Genomic DNA, 16,264 nt, shown 5'->3' with positions numbered 1-16,264 from the left:
ATTAGAGAGGGAAAGTTAATCTTGATGTTTTTGGCAAGGCAGTACATAAGGGACAAGTCCATAAGGTTTGCTTTCTTTTAGAGGTACGGGGTAAAATAAAGCGCCAAACAAGATGGAATAGAAATTTGTGAAAAGGTGAAAGGTCTTTTGGTCAAGAGAAAAATTAGTAGACTTTCGACCAAAGTACAACAAGACTTCATCATTAGAAATTCCTTAATGCCATGTTTGGGAACCTTCATTTCATTTACAATTTCAGAATTGGGCCAATTCACTTGTTTGGCAAAGACTAGGAATTAGAATTAGAATTGGCCCAAATTCCAACCAATTACCACATAGCCCAATAACTCTAATTTAGAAATCCCACCCCAACCCACGTCATTTCCAATTCCAACAATTAGAACGCTTCTTCGCTATCTTCGACATTGCATCTGCCCTAGTATCTCCACCATGAACGCTTCACTCTCTCTCCTCCTTCTTCTCTCTCTTCACCATCGCATCTGCTAAAGTCTTCTTTTAAGAACGCTTCCAAGGTAGTTTTCGCACTCGCATTTTTTGATTCATTCTTTTTCGACTATGGATTTTTGTTATTTGATTCTGAATTTGTTGTTGATTGTAAGAATTTAGTTGGATTTTTTGCTGAATGACGTTTATTTTCATTGTGTATTTGTTGTTGATTGCGTATTTGTTGTTGATGGTGTATTTGTTGTTGTTTTTTTTTCTGAATTTGTGTTGTTCAATCTCATCTGCCCAAATATGTGTCGCCAATAACATCTTCGTTCCTGGAATTAAATTGCATAAAAAATATGTTCTGCATCTTTGGCCTGCTACCTAAACGACCACACCACAGAACAACTCAAAACTTCGAAAATACACCCAATTGGATAACTCAAGTTTGACTGAAATAGTAACTTACGAGTTATAACTCGACTACAATCAACAAGAGTCGAAACTAAATAATATGACTACAGTTGGACTAATATTTCACAATAAACTTGTACTACAAAACCAAAAAATGACTTGACCCGATTTTAATCTATATCCCACATCAAAGTTGAATGATGCACTGATCAGTTTCTTGTCAGTCCAACTTATTGAGATTATAGATGTTTACAACACTTTATTTTTAGTAATTTCTTCCTAGTATTTGTTCCTTTATTCCTAGGAGTTCTTTTGGCTGATCCAAGAAGGATAGGGCCTTGTTTGTCTTCTTGTAGTTTTGTGATTATGTACAGCTAACCTTTCTCTAGAAGCTGTGTTTGGTAGATGATCTCTTGTATATATAATAGGAACAACAACATGTATTATGTACAGCCGTGACACAAAATATTACAAAGAAAGATCAATAGAAATAGAAAGAAATCTGGAACTAACAGTTTTCTAGTTAACAGTTTATTACAAAGAAAGCTGTGTTGGGTTTTATATAGTGTGTTCGAATTATATATTAATATAAAACCATACATGAACCTGTATAAACTTCCAATTGTGTATTTGTTACTTATATAATTAAAGAGGTGATGATGTCCCTGTTTGAATTGTTAGCATATGTGTGTATAATGTGGTTTATTAGTGATTTATTAGAGGAATTGAATTGATTTTATTTTACATTATCAGGAATCTGGAATATCCGTGTGGAACTAGAAAATGTCTGATTCATCAAATGTTCAAGAGTCGAGAAAACGTGTGAGGGATGACAATGAGGATACGGAGTTGGTCATGACAGTTGTAGGTTTTATTATGGTAGTAGTAGGGGCTTGGTATGGTAAAAAATATAGAGTGAGAGAGATAACTTGGGACGAAAGTAAGCGTGCCCAAAAGAGGGCTATTTGGATGGAGGATTTGAGGAATGGTAGGATATGCCGAGAGCAATTGCGTTTTGATATACGTTGTTTTGACAAATTGTGTAGTATTTTGCAGTCTAGAGGAGGGTTAAAGACTACTAGATATGTTACAGTAAAAGAAATCGTTGCATTGTTCCTTCATATTCTTGCACAAGATTTAAAAAATAGGACTATGCAATCAATTTTTGCTCGCTCTGGAGAAACAGTTAGTCGTCAGTTTCACGTAGTACTTGAAGCTGTACTGAAGATAGGTAAATATTATATCAAGCCAGTTAGCCATACCACTAATTGTTCACGGGATGATAAGTGGAAGTGGTTTGAGGGGGTTGTTGGAGCTCTTGATGGGACCCGCATTAAAATGATGGTCCCTATTGAGGATCGACCTCGCTATCGAGATAGAAAAGGAGATATTAGCACTAATGTCTTAGCTACTTGTGACCCAAACCTTATTTTTACTTATGTTCTACCGGGTTGGGAGGGATCGTCATCGGATCCTCGAGTCCTTCGTGATGCTCTTCGAAGGCCTAATGGACTTAAAGTACTAATAAATAGATACTTCCTTGTAGATTTGGGATATACTAATGGTGAAGGTTTCTTAGCTCCTTATAAAGGTACTCGTTACCATTTGAATTTGTGGCGAGGTAATACTCCAACAAATTATAAGGAACTCTTTAACTTGCGACATTCTTCCGCTCGAAATACCATTGAAAAAGCATTTGGGTTATTGAAAAAGCGTTGGAGTATTATTAGAGATCCTAGTTTTTATGGGAAGAAGACTCAAGTTAGAATCATAAATGCTTGTTTCATCCTCCATAATTTTTTAAGAGAGGAGAAATTGGAGGAAGAAATTCTATTACAAGAAGTAGACTAAGATCTATTGAATTCGGAAGGAATTGATGAAGCACAACAAGAAGATTATATTATGGCTATTAGGTCTTCACACGAGTGGAATAAATTTCGAGATGATCTTGCTAGAAAATTGTTTACGGATTACCAAAGGCGGCGAAGCGCACATCATGCTACTTAACTGTTCCTTTTCAAAATGTATATAGGTATATGTAACTGAGGACTAAACTTATTGTTAAGTTATTGGTAAATCTTTACTGAGGTGCTGAAGTGGGTATGTTTATGTTCTGTTAATAAATTATTGGCACATTAATTTGATAAAAATGCATTCTGCTTAACTTACCATGCCAACCTTGACAATTGAATGTTTAAATAGAGTATCTTGTTTGGCTTTCTCTCTTCTGCAACTTTTTAAAATATTACTTTTTGGCTCAAAGTTACAGAAGTTTGGTGTACTTAGAAAAGAAAAAAAAAGAGTTCAAGTGTGAGTATTATTATGAGCATCTCTGCATGGTGTTTTCCACTTCAGAAAACAAGTGAATGAGGAGGAGGATCCTTGTTGCTGTAACTTGTAAGAGAATCTACAATAATTTTAGTATATTAAATTTGTAATATAGAGGTGCTAAGTATGAGGCATGTCAGCATTAGTATAAATAATGCAAGCTTCTCTTTTTGGTGTATAGTAAAACATTAGTACTCCTAGAAGAGACAACAAAAATAAAACATTAAAAACAAAAAACTGTAGTTTCTGCTTCTACTGTCTTATATTTTGTTTGATGGACCTTGTTTTTTGTGCATATTAGTACTGCTGGCTGTCACTGCGGACTCAAACAAAGCACATAGTCCAAAATTATGGATTTTGATCATCTTTTGTGTTCTGTTTTTGTTGGTTAGATGTTAGAGAAAGATGTAAGTTGTTATTTAAGCTAATCAAATGATTCTATTGTTCGCTTTTTTTTTAGGTTTTTAGGAAACATACATAATGAATAAACAAGGCAAAAAGCCCATGATCTCAACACAAAAAAGGAGTTATGTTACTTGGACTCCCCAAATGGATATAATCCTCACGTCAACTTCGCTTGAACAAATGACCGGAGGGAACAAAGGCGATGGAGATTTTAAGCCATAAGTGTATCAAGTTGTGGTTGACAAGCTAAGGTTGGATTTGCAATTGCATGTTATGGTAGGTCATGTCAAGAATAGGATTAGAGTTTGGAAGAAACATTATGCGACAATCACTGAAATTCGAACTTACACTAAATTCATATGGGATGATGAAAGGAAGATGATTAAGATCTGAGTCGAAGACCTTGTGGCATGGCAGGATTATTGTAAGGTATGACTAATTATCGCTAAATTCATACCTTACAATATGTTAAAGTGCTAACTTACATTAGAAAATGCATGTTATTGTCTCTAACCTGTTGAGGTTTGTTGGTTTATTAAATGTTGTACCTCATTTGAGATTGGTTAACTGTAGGAGTCTAAAAAATACCACTAGTATAATGTAAAGTTGTAGGGAATGCTGATCATTTCTCTTGATTGCTCCAATCTTATTACATCTAGAATGTGTCTGTTTTAATTGCATAAGAGTCCCCTAGTACTATCAACTATGGATGTGATAAAAAATTATGGAGATTCATAGTGGTTGTTGGTGATTAAATATTATGGAGATTGATTCATAGTGGTTGTTGGTGATTAAATACTTGTGGTTCAAGATTAATGCGAACAAATAAAGGATCTGTTAGGTGCTGCATCAGTATTATGAAGCTGATTTCATTTGTATATTGTGAAGCAATAAGGTTGTTAAAGCAACATATATTTGATAATGTTTTCTCTGAAATCCCTCTCATTTGGTAATGGTGGTCCCGTTCCTACCTTGAGACTAATGCCTGATAAGTCACCTCATGCTTGCCTGTTAACCATGATTGCTTACAATAGCCCTTCTCTATTGGCTCTTGCATTATTTTTGATGGTACAGATAGCATGTTTGTCAATCTAACTTGTGAATACTGAATAAGGTCATTTATTTCATTGTTTTATAAACAGGACAATCCTAGTGCCTCTGCTTACCAAAACAAACAAATTGACAACTGGGATGATATATGCACTCTAGTGGCTGTGGATAGAGCGATGGGTGATGGTGCAGAGCAACATGAGGAGTCGGCATCAGCTATGGAGGCCGAGAATGAAGGGGGTAGCACTTCCGAGACACCTTCAGGAGAGTCCAACAAGAGACTTAAACGGGATCGTTTGGCGGATGCTGTTAGTAGCTTTGCCGAATCGTTCAAAGACTACCTCAAAGCAAAAGATCCACCAAAACCCACTTCTTTTGAGGTATATGACGTTGTTTCTAATGTTCTTGGTATTACTCGACATCAAATTCTGAGGGCTGTGAAGAGGTTCCTTGGCGGCACAGTGGAAGAGCTTGACATGCTCAAGCGTCTTTCAGAAAATGAGAAGTTGGATTGGATTTTATTGTGCCTAGAATAGCTAGGTGGTTTTCTTTTTTTTTGTCTAATTAAAAGTTGTACTAAACTAGTTGAAACGTTAAACTTTTGGAGTTCAAATTCCACTTGCGTTCCAAACATATAGTAGAATTTGAAATTCTAGAATTATAATTCCCGGTGTTTCCCAAACAGTTATTAGAATTTGAAATTCTAGAATTGTAATTCCCGGTGTTTCCCAAACAGTTATTAGAATTTGACATTCTAGAATTGTAATTCCCGATGTTTTCCAAACAGTTATTAGAATTTGAAATTTCGGAATTGGAAATTCCAGTAGTATTTGCCAAACAAGGAATTTGAATCTGAAATGAATAATTTAGAATTCCTAATTTCAATTCCGTAATTTGAAATGAAATACATGTTCCCAAACACTACCTAATGTTCAATTGAACCTTCCCCTTAATATAAGCCTTGAACCCATCAATACGAACATCAAATAAATCACCTAGGTTTTTTTTAGTAAATTTCACCAATTTTCCATTAACAACACTCATACACATGCCATCAGAATTTTCAAATTTCGAGCAAAACTCACCAATTAAGCCTCAAATAGACCCTCATCAGAACATAGGATTTTAGACCATTTTTGAAATTTAACGAGATCAAGAAATTCACTCCATCTTACTTTCTTACACCATGTAAGATCAACACGGAACCCTATCATGTATTTTGAAGATTTATATTTCTTACCTCTTTTATCGGCATATTAATGATCTTTTCTTGCTCTGTTTCTTCCTCACTAACTGCTTCTTCTTGCTTTGGAGAAATTTCTTCACTTCCGGATGATTACTCAGGAGCATCTTGGGTTTCTCCATTGGAATTTGAAGATTCATTTTCGCTCTCTCTTCGTATTCAACCAAAGGTGAATATTTTTTAACAGGGAAATTTTGATGGGGTTTGGTTGTTGCAGAAGTTTTGCGTTTTGGAGCCATTGATGAAGCTTGGAGAAGGGTGAAGAAGATGATTAGTTTTGATAGTTGATAGTAGTGGGTGAAAAGTGAGAATGGTCGTGTCAAGAGAGATGATGTGACAGGGTTTTATGCGGGGGGTAGATTTATGGGGTTTTGTGAGATAATTTTTGACGGCTTTTCACTCTGTTCTTAATTCATTGTATTTTAACCTTGGCTTTGAACTTAGACTGATGTAATGAGTTGCATTGTTTCAGAGTGATAAGAGGTTTTTAGTGTGTCGTTAGGGCACTAAGAACCACTTTCCAAACAATATTTATAATCCTAACAAGCAATTAGTAAGAGAATAGTAAGGGCAAGTCAAGGGTCGATCCACAGGGAAATAGGGATTGGTTAAAGTTTATCTAGTCTAGACTACCTAATTGAAAGGTATTTGGGGGTTTGAAAGATGTTTGGTAACAATTAAGCCTAACTAACAACTAGAATAAGCAGATATCACGAGTTTAAATATCAAATAAAGACAATAGAGTTAAGGTTACTAGTATGAATAAGAAGGATAATGATTGTTAATGCGATTGTGAAGCAACAAAGACGATTATGCAAGGTTTAGTTCTCTCTAAAATACTCGAGTCCTCTCTCGAATGGTCCTCAAGAGTAATCACTTAATCAATCAACTAAATCCTCTCTCGAATGGTCTTTAGTTAATTGATTAAGAGATTCAATAAGTTTGGAAAACCCCTAATGAAGGATCCCTTAATTTCCATCCAATATCTTGGTATAGAAATTAAGTTGATTCTTGGGGATGATAAAAGAATTCAAAATCCGATTTAAGAACATTTGAAATCAAAATACCAAAGTATAAATGTGATCAATATCTATCCTAAGGTCTCAAAACACCAAGATCAATGCATAAGCTTCTCCATACATCACAATCACATCAACATCATATTTAAAACCCTAATTCATACTTTCACCCTAACCCTAGATTATGAAACTACTCACTAATCATGGAGTTAAAGCAATTAAACAATGAATCTATGACTAATCTAAGGCTAAACATGATTAAGTAAGATTAAACTAATGTAAATCGCAATTATGGGACTAAGAGAATAAAGATCTAGAATAATCAAAAGCAGAACAAAGACGGAAAGAATGAAATAAAAACTAAAACTTTGAATTGAATTGAATGAAAAGTACCTTGAATGTCAATCGAATCACAAACTATGATCACTAATCTCAATTATCAATGGAAACTAAAGTGTTTTCTCTCTAATACAAAACCCTAAAATATTCTCTGAAAACTAGAATGAAAGCGTAAGTCTAAAACTAAAAGAGAAAAAGGGTTTAATGAACGATTTTCTATTCCGGAACGCATGGTGCGGGCGCACCAAAAGGAGGTGCGGGCGCACCATGCTCAGGTGCGGGCGCACCAGACCTCAGGTGCGGGCGCACCTGAGTCTTCTGTCTTTTGTAAAGTGCCACAGATGGTGCGGGCGACAATGAACAGGTGCGGGCGCACCACATGTAGGTGCGGGCGCACCTAGTCTTCTGCCTCAGTCTAATCCTCGTCAAAATGTGCGGGCGCACATTAGTTGGTGCGGGCGCACCAGACGCAGGTGCGGGCGCACCTTGTGCTGGTGCGGGGCACCAATGTCGTCTGTTTTGTGCTCCAAATTGGTCGATGGTGCGGGCGCACCAGTAGCGTGCGGCGCACCATCGTGTGCGGGGCATACCAAGCGCACCTCAGGCTACCTCTCAGCCTCTAGCTCGTTCCCTTGTGCCATGTCTCGATTTCTCGGCCCCGAAAAGGGTCATACCTGCAATAGAAACACGACAAACATGGTGAAAGCATATGTGCTAGAAATTCGATCAAAATAGATCGAAAATCTAGCAAAATGTCACTATGATCAAGTATGATCAAGTGAATGAAATAGAAGGGAAAAGTGAGGAGAAAGAAGGAAGAAAAGGAGAAAAAGGGAGCTAAAACAAGCCAAAAGAGAAGTCATAAAGTGCGTTAGAACGCACTTATCAAACTCCCCAAGCTTAGCGTTTTGCTTGTCCTCAAGTAAACCAAGAATGAGAATGAAGGAAAGAAAAGAAAAGGAGAATAAAAAGAAAAGGGAAACATGCAACAAACTAACCTATATGCTCTAAATGCAAGGTTACAATCATGACATGCAAGCTAAATGAGTTCATAGCAAGATTTAGGAGACCAACCAAACACAAGAGGGAAGATGATTAGGAAGCACAAGAGTGACTCTAAGGTCTCAATCCACCGATCAACCGAGTCTTTTTGAAAGAAAGCTTTCCAAGAATGATTTCTCACTCTTCTCCACTTCCAAGACCCAAGTTTGACTCCTCCCTAGGGATGCTCAACCATAATTGCTCGCCTCTACCAGTTTTGATGACCCTCATCATGACTTGCACAAAATCTCCCCGCCACTACTAAATAGATCAAGTCCAATCTAGAAGTCAAAAGGGACTTTTTAAGGTTGTAACGGGGCTAGGTTAAGGGTGTGGATTATATTCTAGGAATGTGGTGCAAAAAGGGTAAGTGGAGTACAAACTAGGGGTAAATACTCCCCCAAGCTAGTCCTAACACTATTCTCAATTAAAGAAATCTCACACATAGCCTTGAATTTCACTTGTTTCTTTTTCACTTTGTGAACTTTTTCATTTTTCTCATCAATTTGATCTTTCTTTCTTTTCATTTTCAATAATAAACCAAATCAAACAATAAGAATTTCTTTCTTTTATTTCTTTTGTCTTTCTTTTTCACAAATTTTTTTCAACTTTTGCTATCATACAAGCACATTAACTCCTTTCAACCAAGACTTAATATCAAAACAACTTAACTCACACAAAACTACACATAGCATCCACTTTGGGGAAAGTTTGGCCATGACTCATTATGTGGGTTAAGCAAAAATAGGATAGAAAGGCTCAGATGGGTTGAGAAGCGAATATTATGCAGGTATTCAAGCTTTTGGTTTTGTAGCTCCTATTACTAGCAAAAGAAACGCCCTAAATCATTCTCCTAGAGGCTCGTTCTTATGTAATCTTGGGGAGCTAAAATGCAAGTCACAAGTTAGGCGATCAATGGTGAGGGTTGTGAGTGAGTCTTACGAGGTTCTTGGCCCTCCTTCGGGATTCATCGCACAAGGGGCAAGGCAATCCATTCATCCAACTCGCCTAATTTCAAAGAGACTCTACCAAAAGTTATCGGTTTCAAGAGACGCCTAAAGTCACAACAGGGCTTCCAAAATCATCAAGTCTAATATAAGGAAGGTCTTCCAATCAAGTCATGAACACTTTAGCCACAAATCATGCATGCAACCAAGCTATCCTAAATGCAGAAAAAAGAAGAAAAAGAATAAAAGAGGAAAATGTTTTTTTTTATATAAAAATATGCAAAACAAAAGCAAAACAAAACTACCAAAGCAAAGCTATACAGGTGAAGAGAAGTCAGCAGGGGGGGGGAATCAAACCAACAGACAGGAACAATCACCAACTGATACCGAAAACCAATGAGACCCCTAATTCTAACCATCATGACCCCAAACTCCCAAAGATATAGACATACAGCAAGTCCCCCAAGCTTAAGCAAAACTCCGCGCTCGGAGTTGCAAAAGGAGGGAGAGGGAGGGGGGTTATGAAAAGCTCCTAATAGTTCCCACCATTACCCCCATCGGGAGGGGGGTAAGGAGGGAAATACCCACCAGAGTACCCATCAGGATAGTAGGATGGGTAGTGGGGGTAAGGACGGAAAGAAGGCTCCTCAAACGGCCCTTCTCGAGGGTCGAAAGAAGGAGGATAGTGGGGATGGTTAGGGAAGGGAGGCTCATGTCCGGAGTGGACATTGGCGAGGTGAGTGCGCCAAGCCACTCGAGACACATGGTCGAGGTCGGTGCGGATACCGGCAAGAGTAACCGCACGGTGATTGGCCTCCTGAGAGGCCTGCATCTGGGATATGGCTGCCATGACGGACTGCCATGACGGAGCCCATGTCGAAGAATTGAGAGGAGGAAGGTTCAGCCACCTCACTCTCAGGAATGCGGTGGTCGGGCCTCGGACCTCTCGGAACGCGCTCCGTAGGAATGGGCTCAGGGATAGCCCGTGGAATGTCATGGGCAGGGGGAACCCGCCAACGGTTTTCACAGTTAGCGGGAGGTCCCAAACAAGTCGGGCCCTATAAAACAGTAAGGTCGCCCCCCCACAAGCCAGATGCAGTTTTCCTTTTATAATTGCGCAGAAATTTCATCTGCTGCAGACTGGCACCATCCAATCTGTTGGACTGACCAACAGTAGGCACGCTGCTTCCAAGCGAGCCAGGTCATCGTCAATCAAGGTAGGATGCTAGCGGGTGACCATGCCACCACAAAGGATCTCCCCAGTCACCGTAGTCCCCCCGAATCTCCTGCAGTCGGTTGAAGGAGGAGCGCAGCAAAGTTAATCGGGTCTATGGTGGCCCCGTCAGTGGCCAACCAAAGAACCAGCACTCGTCCTTCCTCAACTGCCACTTCCTGTTTAGGAAAGATGGTGTAAACCAACATCCTATGGAAGTAACGGAGAGCAAGATGGATGATCTCCGACGCTTTGGACGATTCGTCCGAAACGGAGTCGTGCCGTTGGTGATCTTTGCCACCATCTTGCTCATTGTATCCCTGCCAGATGGTGCCCAAAGGGGCATCGACAGGGAGCTCGAGGATCCATCCCAAATGCCTCACAGAATTCGTCAAAGACAGTGCTCTAGCTTGATTAAACATACGAAATTGAATAGTTAGAGCACCTGTCCCTCTTACTTATGTTCAACGTACTCAAGAATTCGAGAGTGAGTTGATCATAAGTAGGTTCATGGACTCAAGGAAGTCCGATAACCCGACATTACTGCCATCTCCCTTATCATCGATTCGATGTTAAGGTAGTTGCAGGTAGTGTGGTCATAGAACTTTGTGGACGAAACGTGCGCTCAGAAAGTTGTTGAAAATTTGTTATGAGCGGCATTGGGAAAGTTTCACAGCATAGAGGGGAGGGGGTTAGAGCTGACGAGGGTCCTTGTGAAGAGGACCCGGTCTTTGCTCTCTTAGACCTAGATGAGCCTTCACCACTACTTCTTCCCATGGTGGTAAAGAATTGTGTTTTGCAAAAAGAGGAAGGAGAAGTGATGATCTGCTGCAATGACACAACCACAAAGCGGACTCTCTACACAAAGAAACACTCAAAAAGAAAAATCGAAAACACACAAATAAACACACAAAAAGAAATCAAACCACACAAAAAGGAAAACCACAAAAAGAAAAATCAAAAACTAATCCTAAGATCTACCAGCTAGCCATCCACAATTAGTAGCAACCAAGTTGCTAACAATCAAGAGTATCACCACTCAAAGAGACTTTCAAGCCAATTTCACCAAACCAACCACAATTATGCACAAGAATCAACAACACCTAAAAATTCATGCAATGTAGTTCTCAAAAAGTCAGAATATTATGAAAAATACCACAGTCAACATGAATTCACTTGTTCACACACAACAAACACAAATAAGCCAAAGTTCATGAACAATCAAAATTGGAAAACAAGCATTCAATCTAAAAGAAAACACACTAGAACTCCAATTACTAGATTATTGATGAAAAAGCAAAGATTAGAAGAGAGTTACCAACATGGAGATGAAAATCCCCAATTTTGAAACCCTAGAAATCAAATCCTTGCAAAACCCCCAATTTTTGTGCCCTTGAATGGGTAGAGAGGAAGATGATGAAGAATCCGGTTGAGATTTCCGTCGAAAGTCGCCGGAAAAGGTGTGGTGCCGGATCTAGAGAGGAGCAAGAGAGAGAAAGTGAGTGAGTGTGAGAGAGAGTTTCGAAATATATGAAGAAGATGAGGAGGAGGCCGAAAAAGTCTAAATGCGATTTTTTGCCCAGCCGGTTGGTGCGGGCGCACCTCTCCAGGTGCGGGCGCACCAATCGAAAAATTTTCAAAAAAACGTTGTGTGCGACAAAAGGTGCGGCGCACCAAGAAGAGGTGCGGGCGCACCAAGAAGAGGTGCGGGCGCACCAAACCCTTCTGTTTTTTTCGAAAAAAATTTCACGAGGCTTTGGTGCGGTCGCACCATGTCGAGGTGCGGGCGCACCATGCTGCAGTGCGGGCGCACCAAACCTCAGGTGCGGGCGCACCTAAGTCTTCTGTTTTTTTCAAAAATAGTCGACAGAATTGGTGCGGGCGCACCTTGTGTGGGTGCGGGCGCACCGTGTTTTTTTTTCGAGAATTTTTTATAAGGTGCGGGCGCACATTGACTAGGTGCGGGAGCACCAAAGTCTTCGGTTTTTTTTCTGAAAAACATTGTAGAGGAAGGTGCGGGCGCACCTGCGAGATGTGCGGGCGCACCAAACTAAATTTTCGAAAAAATTTAGAATGGTGCGGACGCACGTCCACGCGGTGCGGGAGCACCTAACCTTCTGTTTTCTCACTCTTTCTTTTTCGATTCACTCATTTCTCTTAACTTTTCACAATAACTTAGATGTCCCAATGTAGCTCTCATGGCTAACTAATAAATCAAAATTCTAACTAACAAAAGAAAAATAAACTAAAATAAAAGAAAGGGAAGAAAAGAAACGGGTTGCCTCCCGTGTAGCGCTTGTTTTAAGTCATTAGCTTGACTAAAAAGGATACATCTATCATGAGAGTCGCTCAGGTGAGCGAAGAATCAAACAACCAATGGAACCAACATCATGCGAATCATGGTAGAGCTTCAATCTTTGACCGTTCACCCAGAATGGACCGTGCTCACCCATAACCTCATAAGCCCATATGGAGTAGTCTGCAACACGGAGAAGGGACCCGACCACTTGGACTTTAACTTTCCGGGGAAGAGTTTAGTCTTGAGTTGAACAATAAGACCTTGTCCCCAACCCGGAATTCTCGTTGTTGAATCCGGTGATCATGCCATTTCTTCGTTTGCTCTTTGTATAGTCTCGAACTCTCATAAGCATCAAAACGAATTTCTTCCAGCTCTACTAGCCTTTCTTTTCGAGCTTCTCCCGCCAAGTGAAGATCCATGTTGAGCTCCTTAACTGCCCACCAAGCCTTGTGCTCTAGCTCAACCGGCAAATGACATGCCTTGCCATACACAAGGCGATAGGGAGTGGTGCCTATAGGTGTCTTGAAAGCCGTGCGAAGAGCCCAAAGGCTCATCAAGCTTCAAAGACCAATCCTTTCCGTGTCCTATTGACCACTCTCTCAAGGATGTTCTTAACCTCTCGATTCGAAGACCTCAACTTGGCCTTGGTTTGGGGGTGATAAGGAGACCTACTTTGTGATTCACCCCGTATTTCTTCAATAGAGATTCTAATTGCTTTTTGGCGAAGTGTGAACCGCCATCACTGATCAACACGCGGGGTACCCCAAATCGAGGGAAGATAATAAAGCTTGGTGACTACCTTATGGTCATTGGTAGGAGAGGCAATGGCTTCAACCCATTTTGTCACGTAGTCAACCGCAACAAGAATGTATACATTCCCACAGGAAGGAACGAATGGACCCATAAAGTCGACTCCCCAGACATCAAACGCTCAACCTCAAGAATGTTTGTTGAGGCATCTCGTGTCGCTTTGTGATGCCACCACTCCTTTGACATCTATCACAAGCCACCACAAATTTTCGGGCATCCTTTTGCAATGTTGGCCAGAACATACCACATTGGAGCACCCTAGCAACAGTTTTGCTTGCTCCACCGTGCCCCCCACATGCCAAAGTATGACAATGAGTCAAAACACAGGTCATCTCATGATTAGGCACACACCGCCTAAACACTCCATCAGCACACTTCTTAAAAAGGAGCGGGTCATCCCAGTAGAACCTGAAACTCTTTAAAAACCGCTTCCTTTGTTGGGAATAAAACCATGAGGCTCAATCCCACAAGCCAAATAATTCGCATAATCCGAACCATGGAACCTCATTTCAGAATGGCGAACAATGCTTCTTCTCTCAAATCTTCCTCGATAGGAATCTCCTCCAGATTATCAAGAGGGAGGCGAGAAAGATGGTCAGCTACCACATTCTCCGTCCCCTTCTTCTCTTTCATCTCAAAATCAAACTCCTGAAGAAGCAACACCCACCTAATGAGCCTAGGCTTGGCATCCTTCTTACTCATCAAATACCGGACCGCAGAATGATCCGTATACACCACCGCCTTATTACATGTCAAGTAGGAACGGAACTTGTCAAAAGCAAAGACCACGGCCAACATTTCCTTCTCCGTAGTTGCATAGTTCCGTTGAGCATCATCCAGAGTCCTACTTGCATAGGCTATCACATGAAGCCTCCCTTCCTTGCGTTGCCCAAGAACAATCCCACTGAAAAGTCACTAGCTCGCACATTAGTTCAAAAGGCAAGCTCCAATCCGGAGCTTGCACAATGGGGGCAGAAGTAAGGGCTTTTTAAGAGTTTCAAAAGCCTTAGTACAAGACTCATCAAACTCAAAATCAACATCTTTTGAAGTAGATTCGTCAATGGTTTGGCTATTTGAGAGAAATCCTTGATGAAACGCGGTAAAAACCAGCATGTCCAAGGAAAGCAGAACTCCCGTCACCGAGTTCGGTGGCGGAAGCTTCTCAATAACCGAAACCTTTGCCGGATCTACTCAATACCCTTTTTCGACACTTTATGCCCAGGACAATGCCTTCCTCGACCATAAAGTGACACTTCTCCCAATTCAGTACGAGGTTCGTCTCTTGACACCTTTTTAACACACATTCAAGATTAACCAGACATGTGTCAAAAGACGAACCACACACACTAAAGTCGTCCATGAACATTCAATGGAATCTTCTAGCATGTCAGAGAAGATTGCTGTCATACACCTTTGAAAAGTGGATGGGGCATTACACAAACCAAAGGGCATCCTTCGATATGCAAATGTCCCATACGGACAAGTAAAGGTGGTTTTCTCTTGGTCATCCGGATGAATGGGGATTTGAAAGAATCCGGAATAACCATCGAGAAAACAGAAGTGTGAATGACGAGCAAGCCTCTCCAACATTTGGTCAATGAAGGGAAGGGGGAAATGATCTTTCCGGGTGGATTTGTTCAGTTTTCTGTAATCAATACAGACTCTCCACCCAGTGACAGTCCTAGTTGAGATTGTTTCTCCTTTCTCATTCTCAACTATAGTCATGCCTCCTTTTTTGGAACCACGTGAATCGGGCTCACCCACTTGCTATCTGAGATAGCATAGATGATCCCGCGTCACGTAGTTTCAAGATCTCCTTTTTCACAACCTCTTTGAGGTTGGGATTGAGCCTTCTCTGATGCTCGATGGAGGAGGCATTACTATCGATGAGATGGATACGATGCATAGCAAGAGAAGGGCTTATCCCCTTAAGGTCATCAATCGAATACCCAATGACATCTTTATATTTTTGCAAAATTCCAATCAGTTTGATATAGAAATGTCATCAAGACTCGAATTGACAATAACAGGATAAGTACATGCATCATCAAGAAAAACATATCTAAGAGAGGAGGGAAGGGGTTTGAACTCTACCTTGGGAGGAGGCTTAGAACACTCCTCTTTATCAGTGGATGAGTGCTAGAACCTCAAACGCCACTTCTTGCGTTTCCTCGTCCATGTGCAAGCTAAGGGTGTTGGTAAGTGTAGTATACAACTCGTCTCCAGAATTATCCACACTCATGGCGTCATCTACCTCATCTTCTACTAGGCTTACCCGGCAAATTCTCTCCATCATAGGTCTCTTCAATGTCTTAGAGAACTCAAACACCACCCGCTCATTAGCTACCTCAACCGTGATTGTGTCGTTTTTGCAGTTTATCACGGCACCCAAAGTCTTTAGAGCTTCTCTTCCCAGAATAAGAGGAGTCTCAGGATCTTCCTCCATATCCATCACCACAAAGTCGCATGGTACAAACACATGCCCAACTTGAATCGGTATATCCTCCAACTCACCACAGGGAACTCTCACAGTGCGGTCCGCCAATTGAATCGTTTTGCGCGTAGGATGAAGAGGAAATTTCAGGTGCTTTGCAATAGAAAGGGCATCAAATTGACACTTGCTCCAGATCGGCCAGTGCACCCTTAGGCTCTAATCACCTATCTTCACCGGCAAGGTGAAACTCCCGGGATCTCTTTGCTTCTTGGGCATAG

At 40.6% G+C, this 16,264-nt stretch overlaps 2 protein-coding genes across 2 annotated transcripts; both read left to right on the top strand.

The window, feature by feature from the left end:
- Positions 1–1,641: 1,641 nt before the first annotated feature.
- Positions 1,642–2,709, top strand: LOC125495699 (protein ALP1-like). The gene has a single exon (XM_048640496.1). It carries the CDS (start codon positions 1,642–1,644, stop codon positions 2,707–2,709), a length of 1,068 nt encoding a protein of 355 aa, XP_048496453.1.
- A 978-nt stretch (positions 2,710–3,687) lies between these two features.
- LOC130590738 (uncharacterized) lies at positions 3,688–5,416 on the top strand. The gene is made up of 2 exons (XM_057393271.1): positions 3,688–4,020; positions 4,734–5,416. Exon 2 carries the CDS (start codon positions 4,818–4,820, stop codon positions 5,175–5,177), a length of 360 nt encoding a protein of 119 aa, XP_057249254.1. The 5' UTR covers positions 3,688–4,020; positions 4,734–4,817; the 3' UTR covers positions 5,178–5,416.
- Positions 5,417–16,264: the final 10,848 nt, after the last annotated feature.

The sequence above is a fragment of the Beta vulgaris genome, chromosome 3 (assembly GCF_026745355.1).
Source record: "Beta vulgaris subsp. vulgaris cultivar EL10 chromosome 3, EL10.2, whole genome shotgun sequence".
In the NCBI taxonomy this organism is placed as follows: domain Eukaryota; kingdom Viridiplantae; phylum Streptophyta; class Magnoliopsida; order Caryophyllales; family Amaranthaceae; genus Beta; species Beta vulgaris.
This window is presented reverse-complemented; position numbering and strand designations above follow the sequence as displayed.

Coding starts and splice junctions, on each gene's coding strand:
- LOC125495699 (XM_048640496.1), top strand. CDS start 1,642: ATGTCTGATTCATCAAATGTTCAAGAGTCGAGAAAACGTGTGAGGGAT.
- LOC130590738 (XM_057393271.1), top strand. CDS start 4,818: ATGGGTGATGGTGCAGAGCAACATGAGGAGTCGGCATCAGCTATGGAG.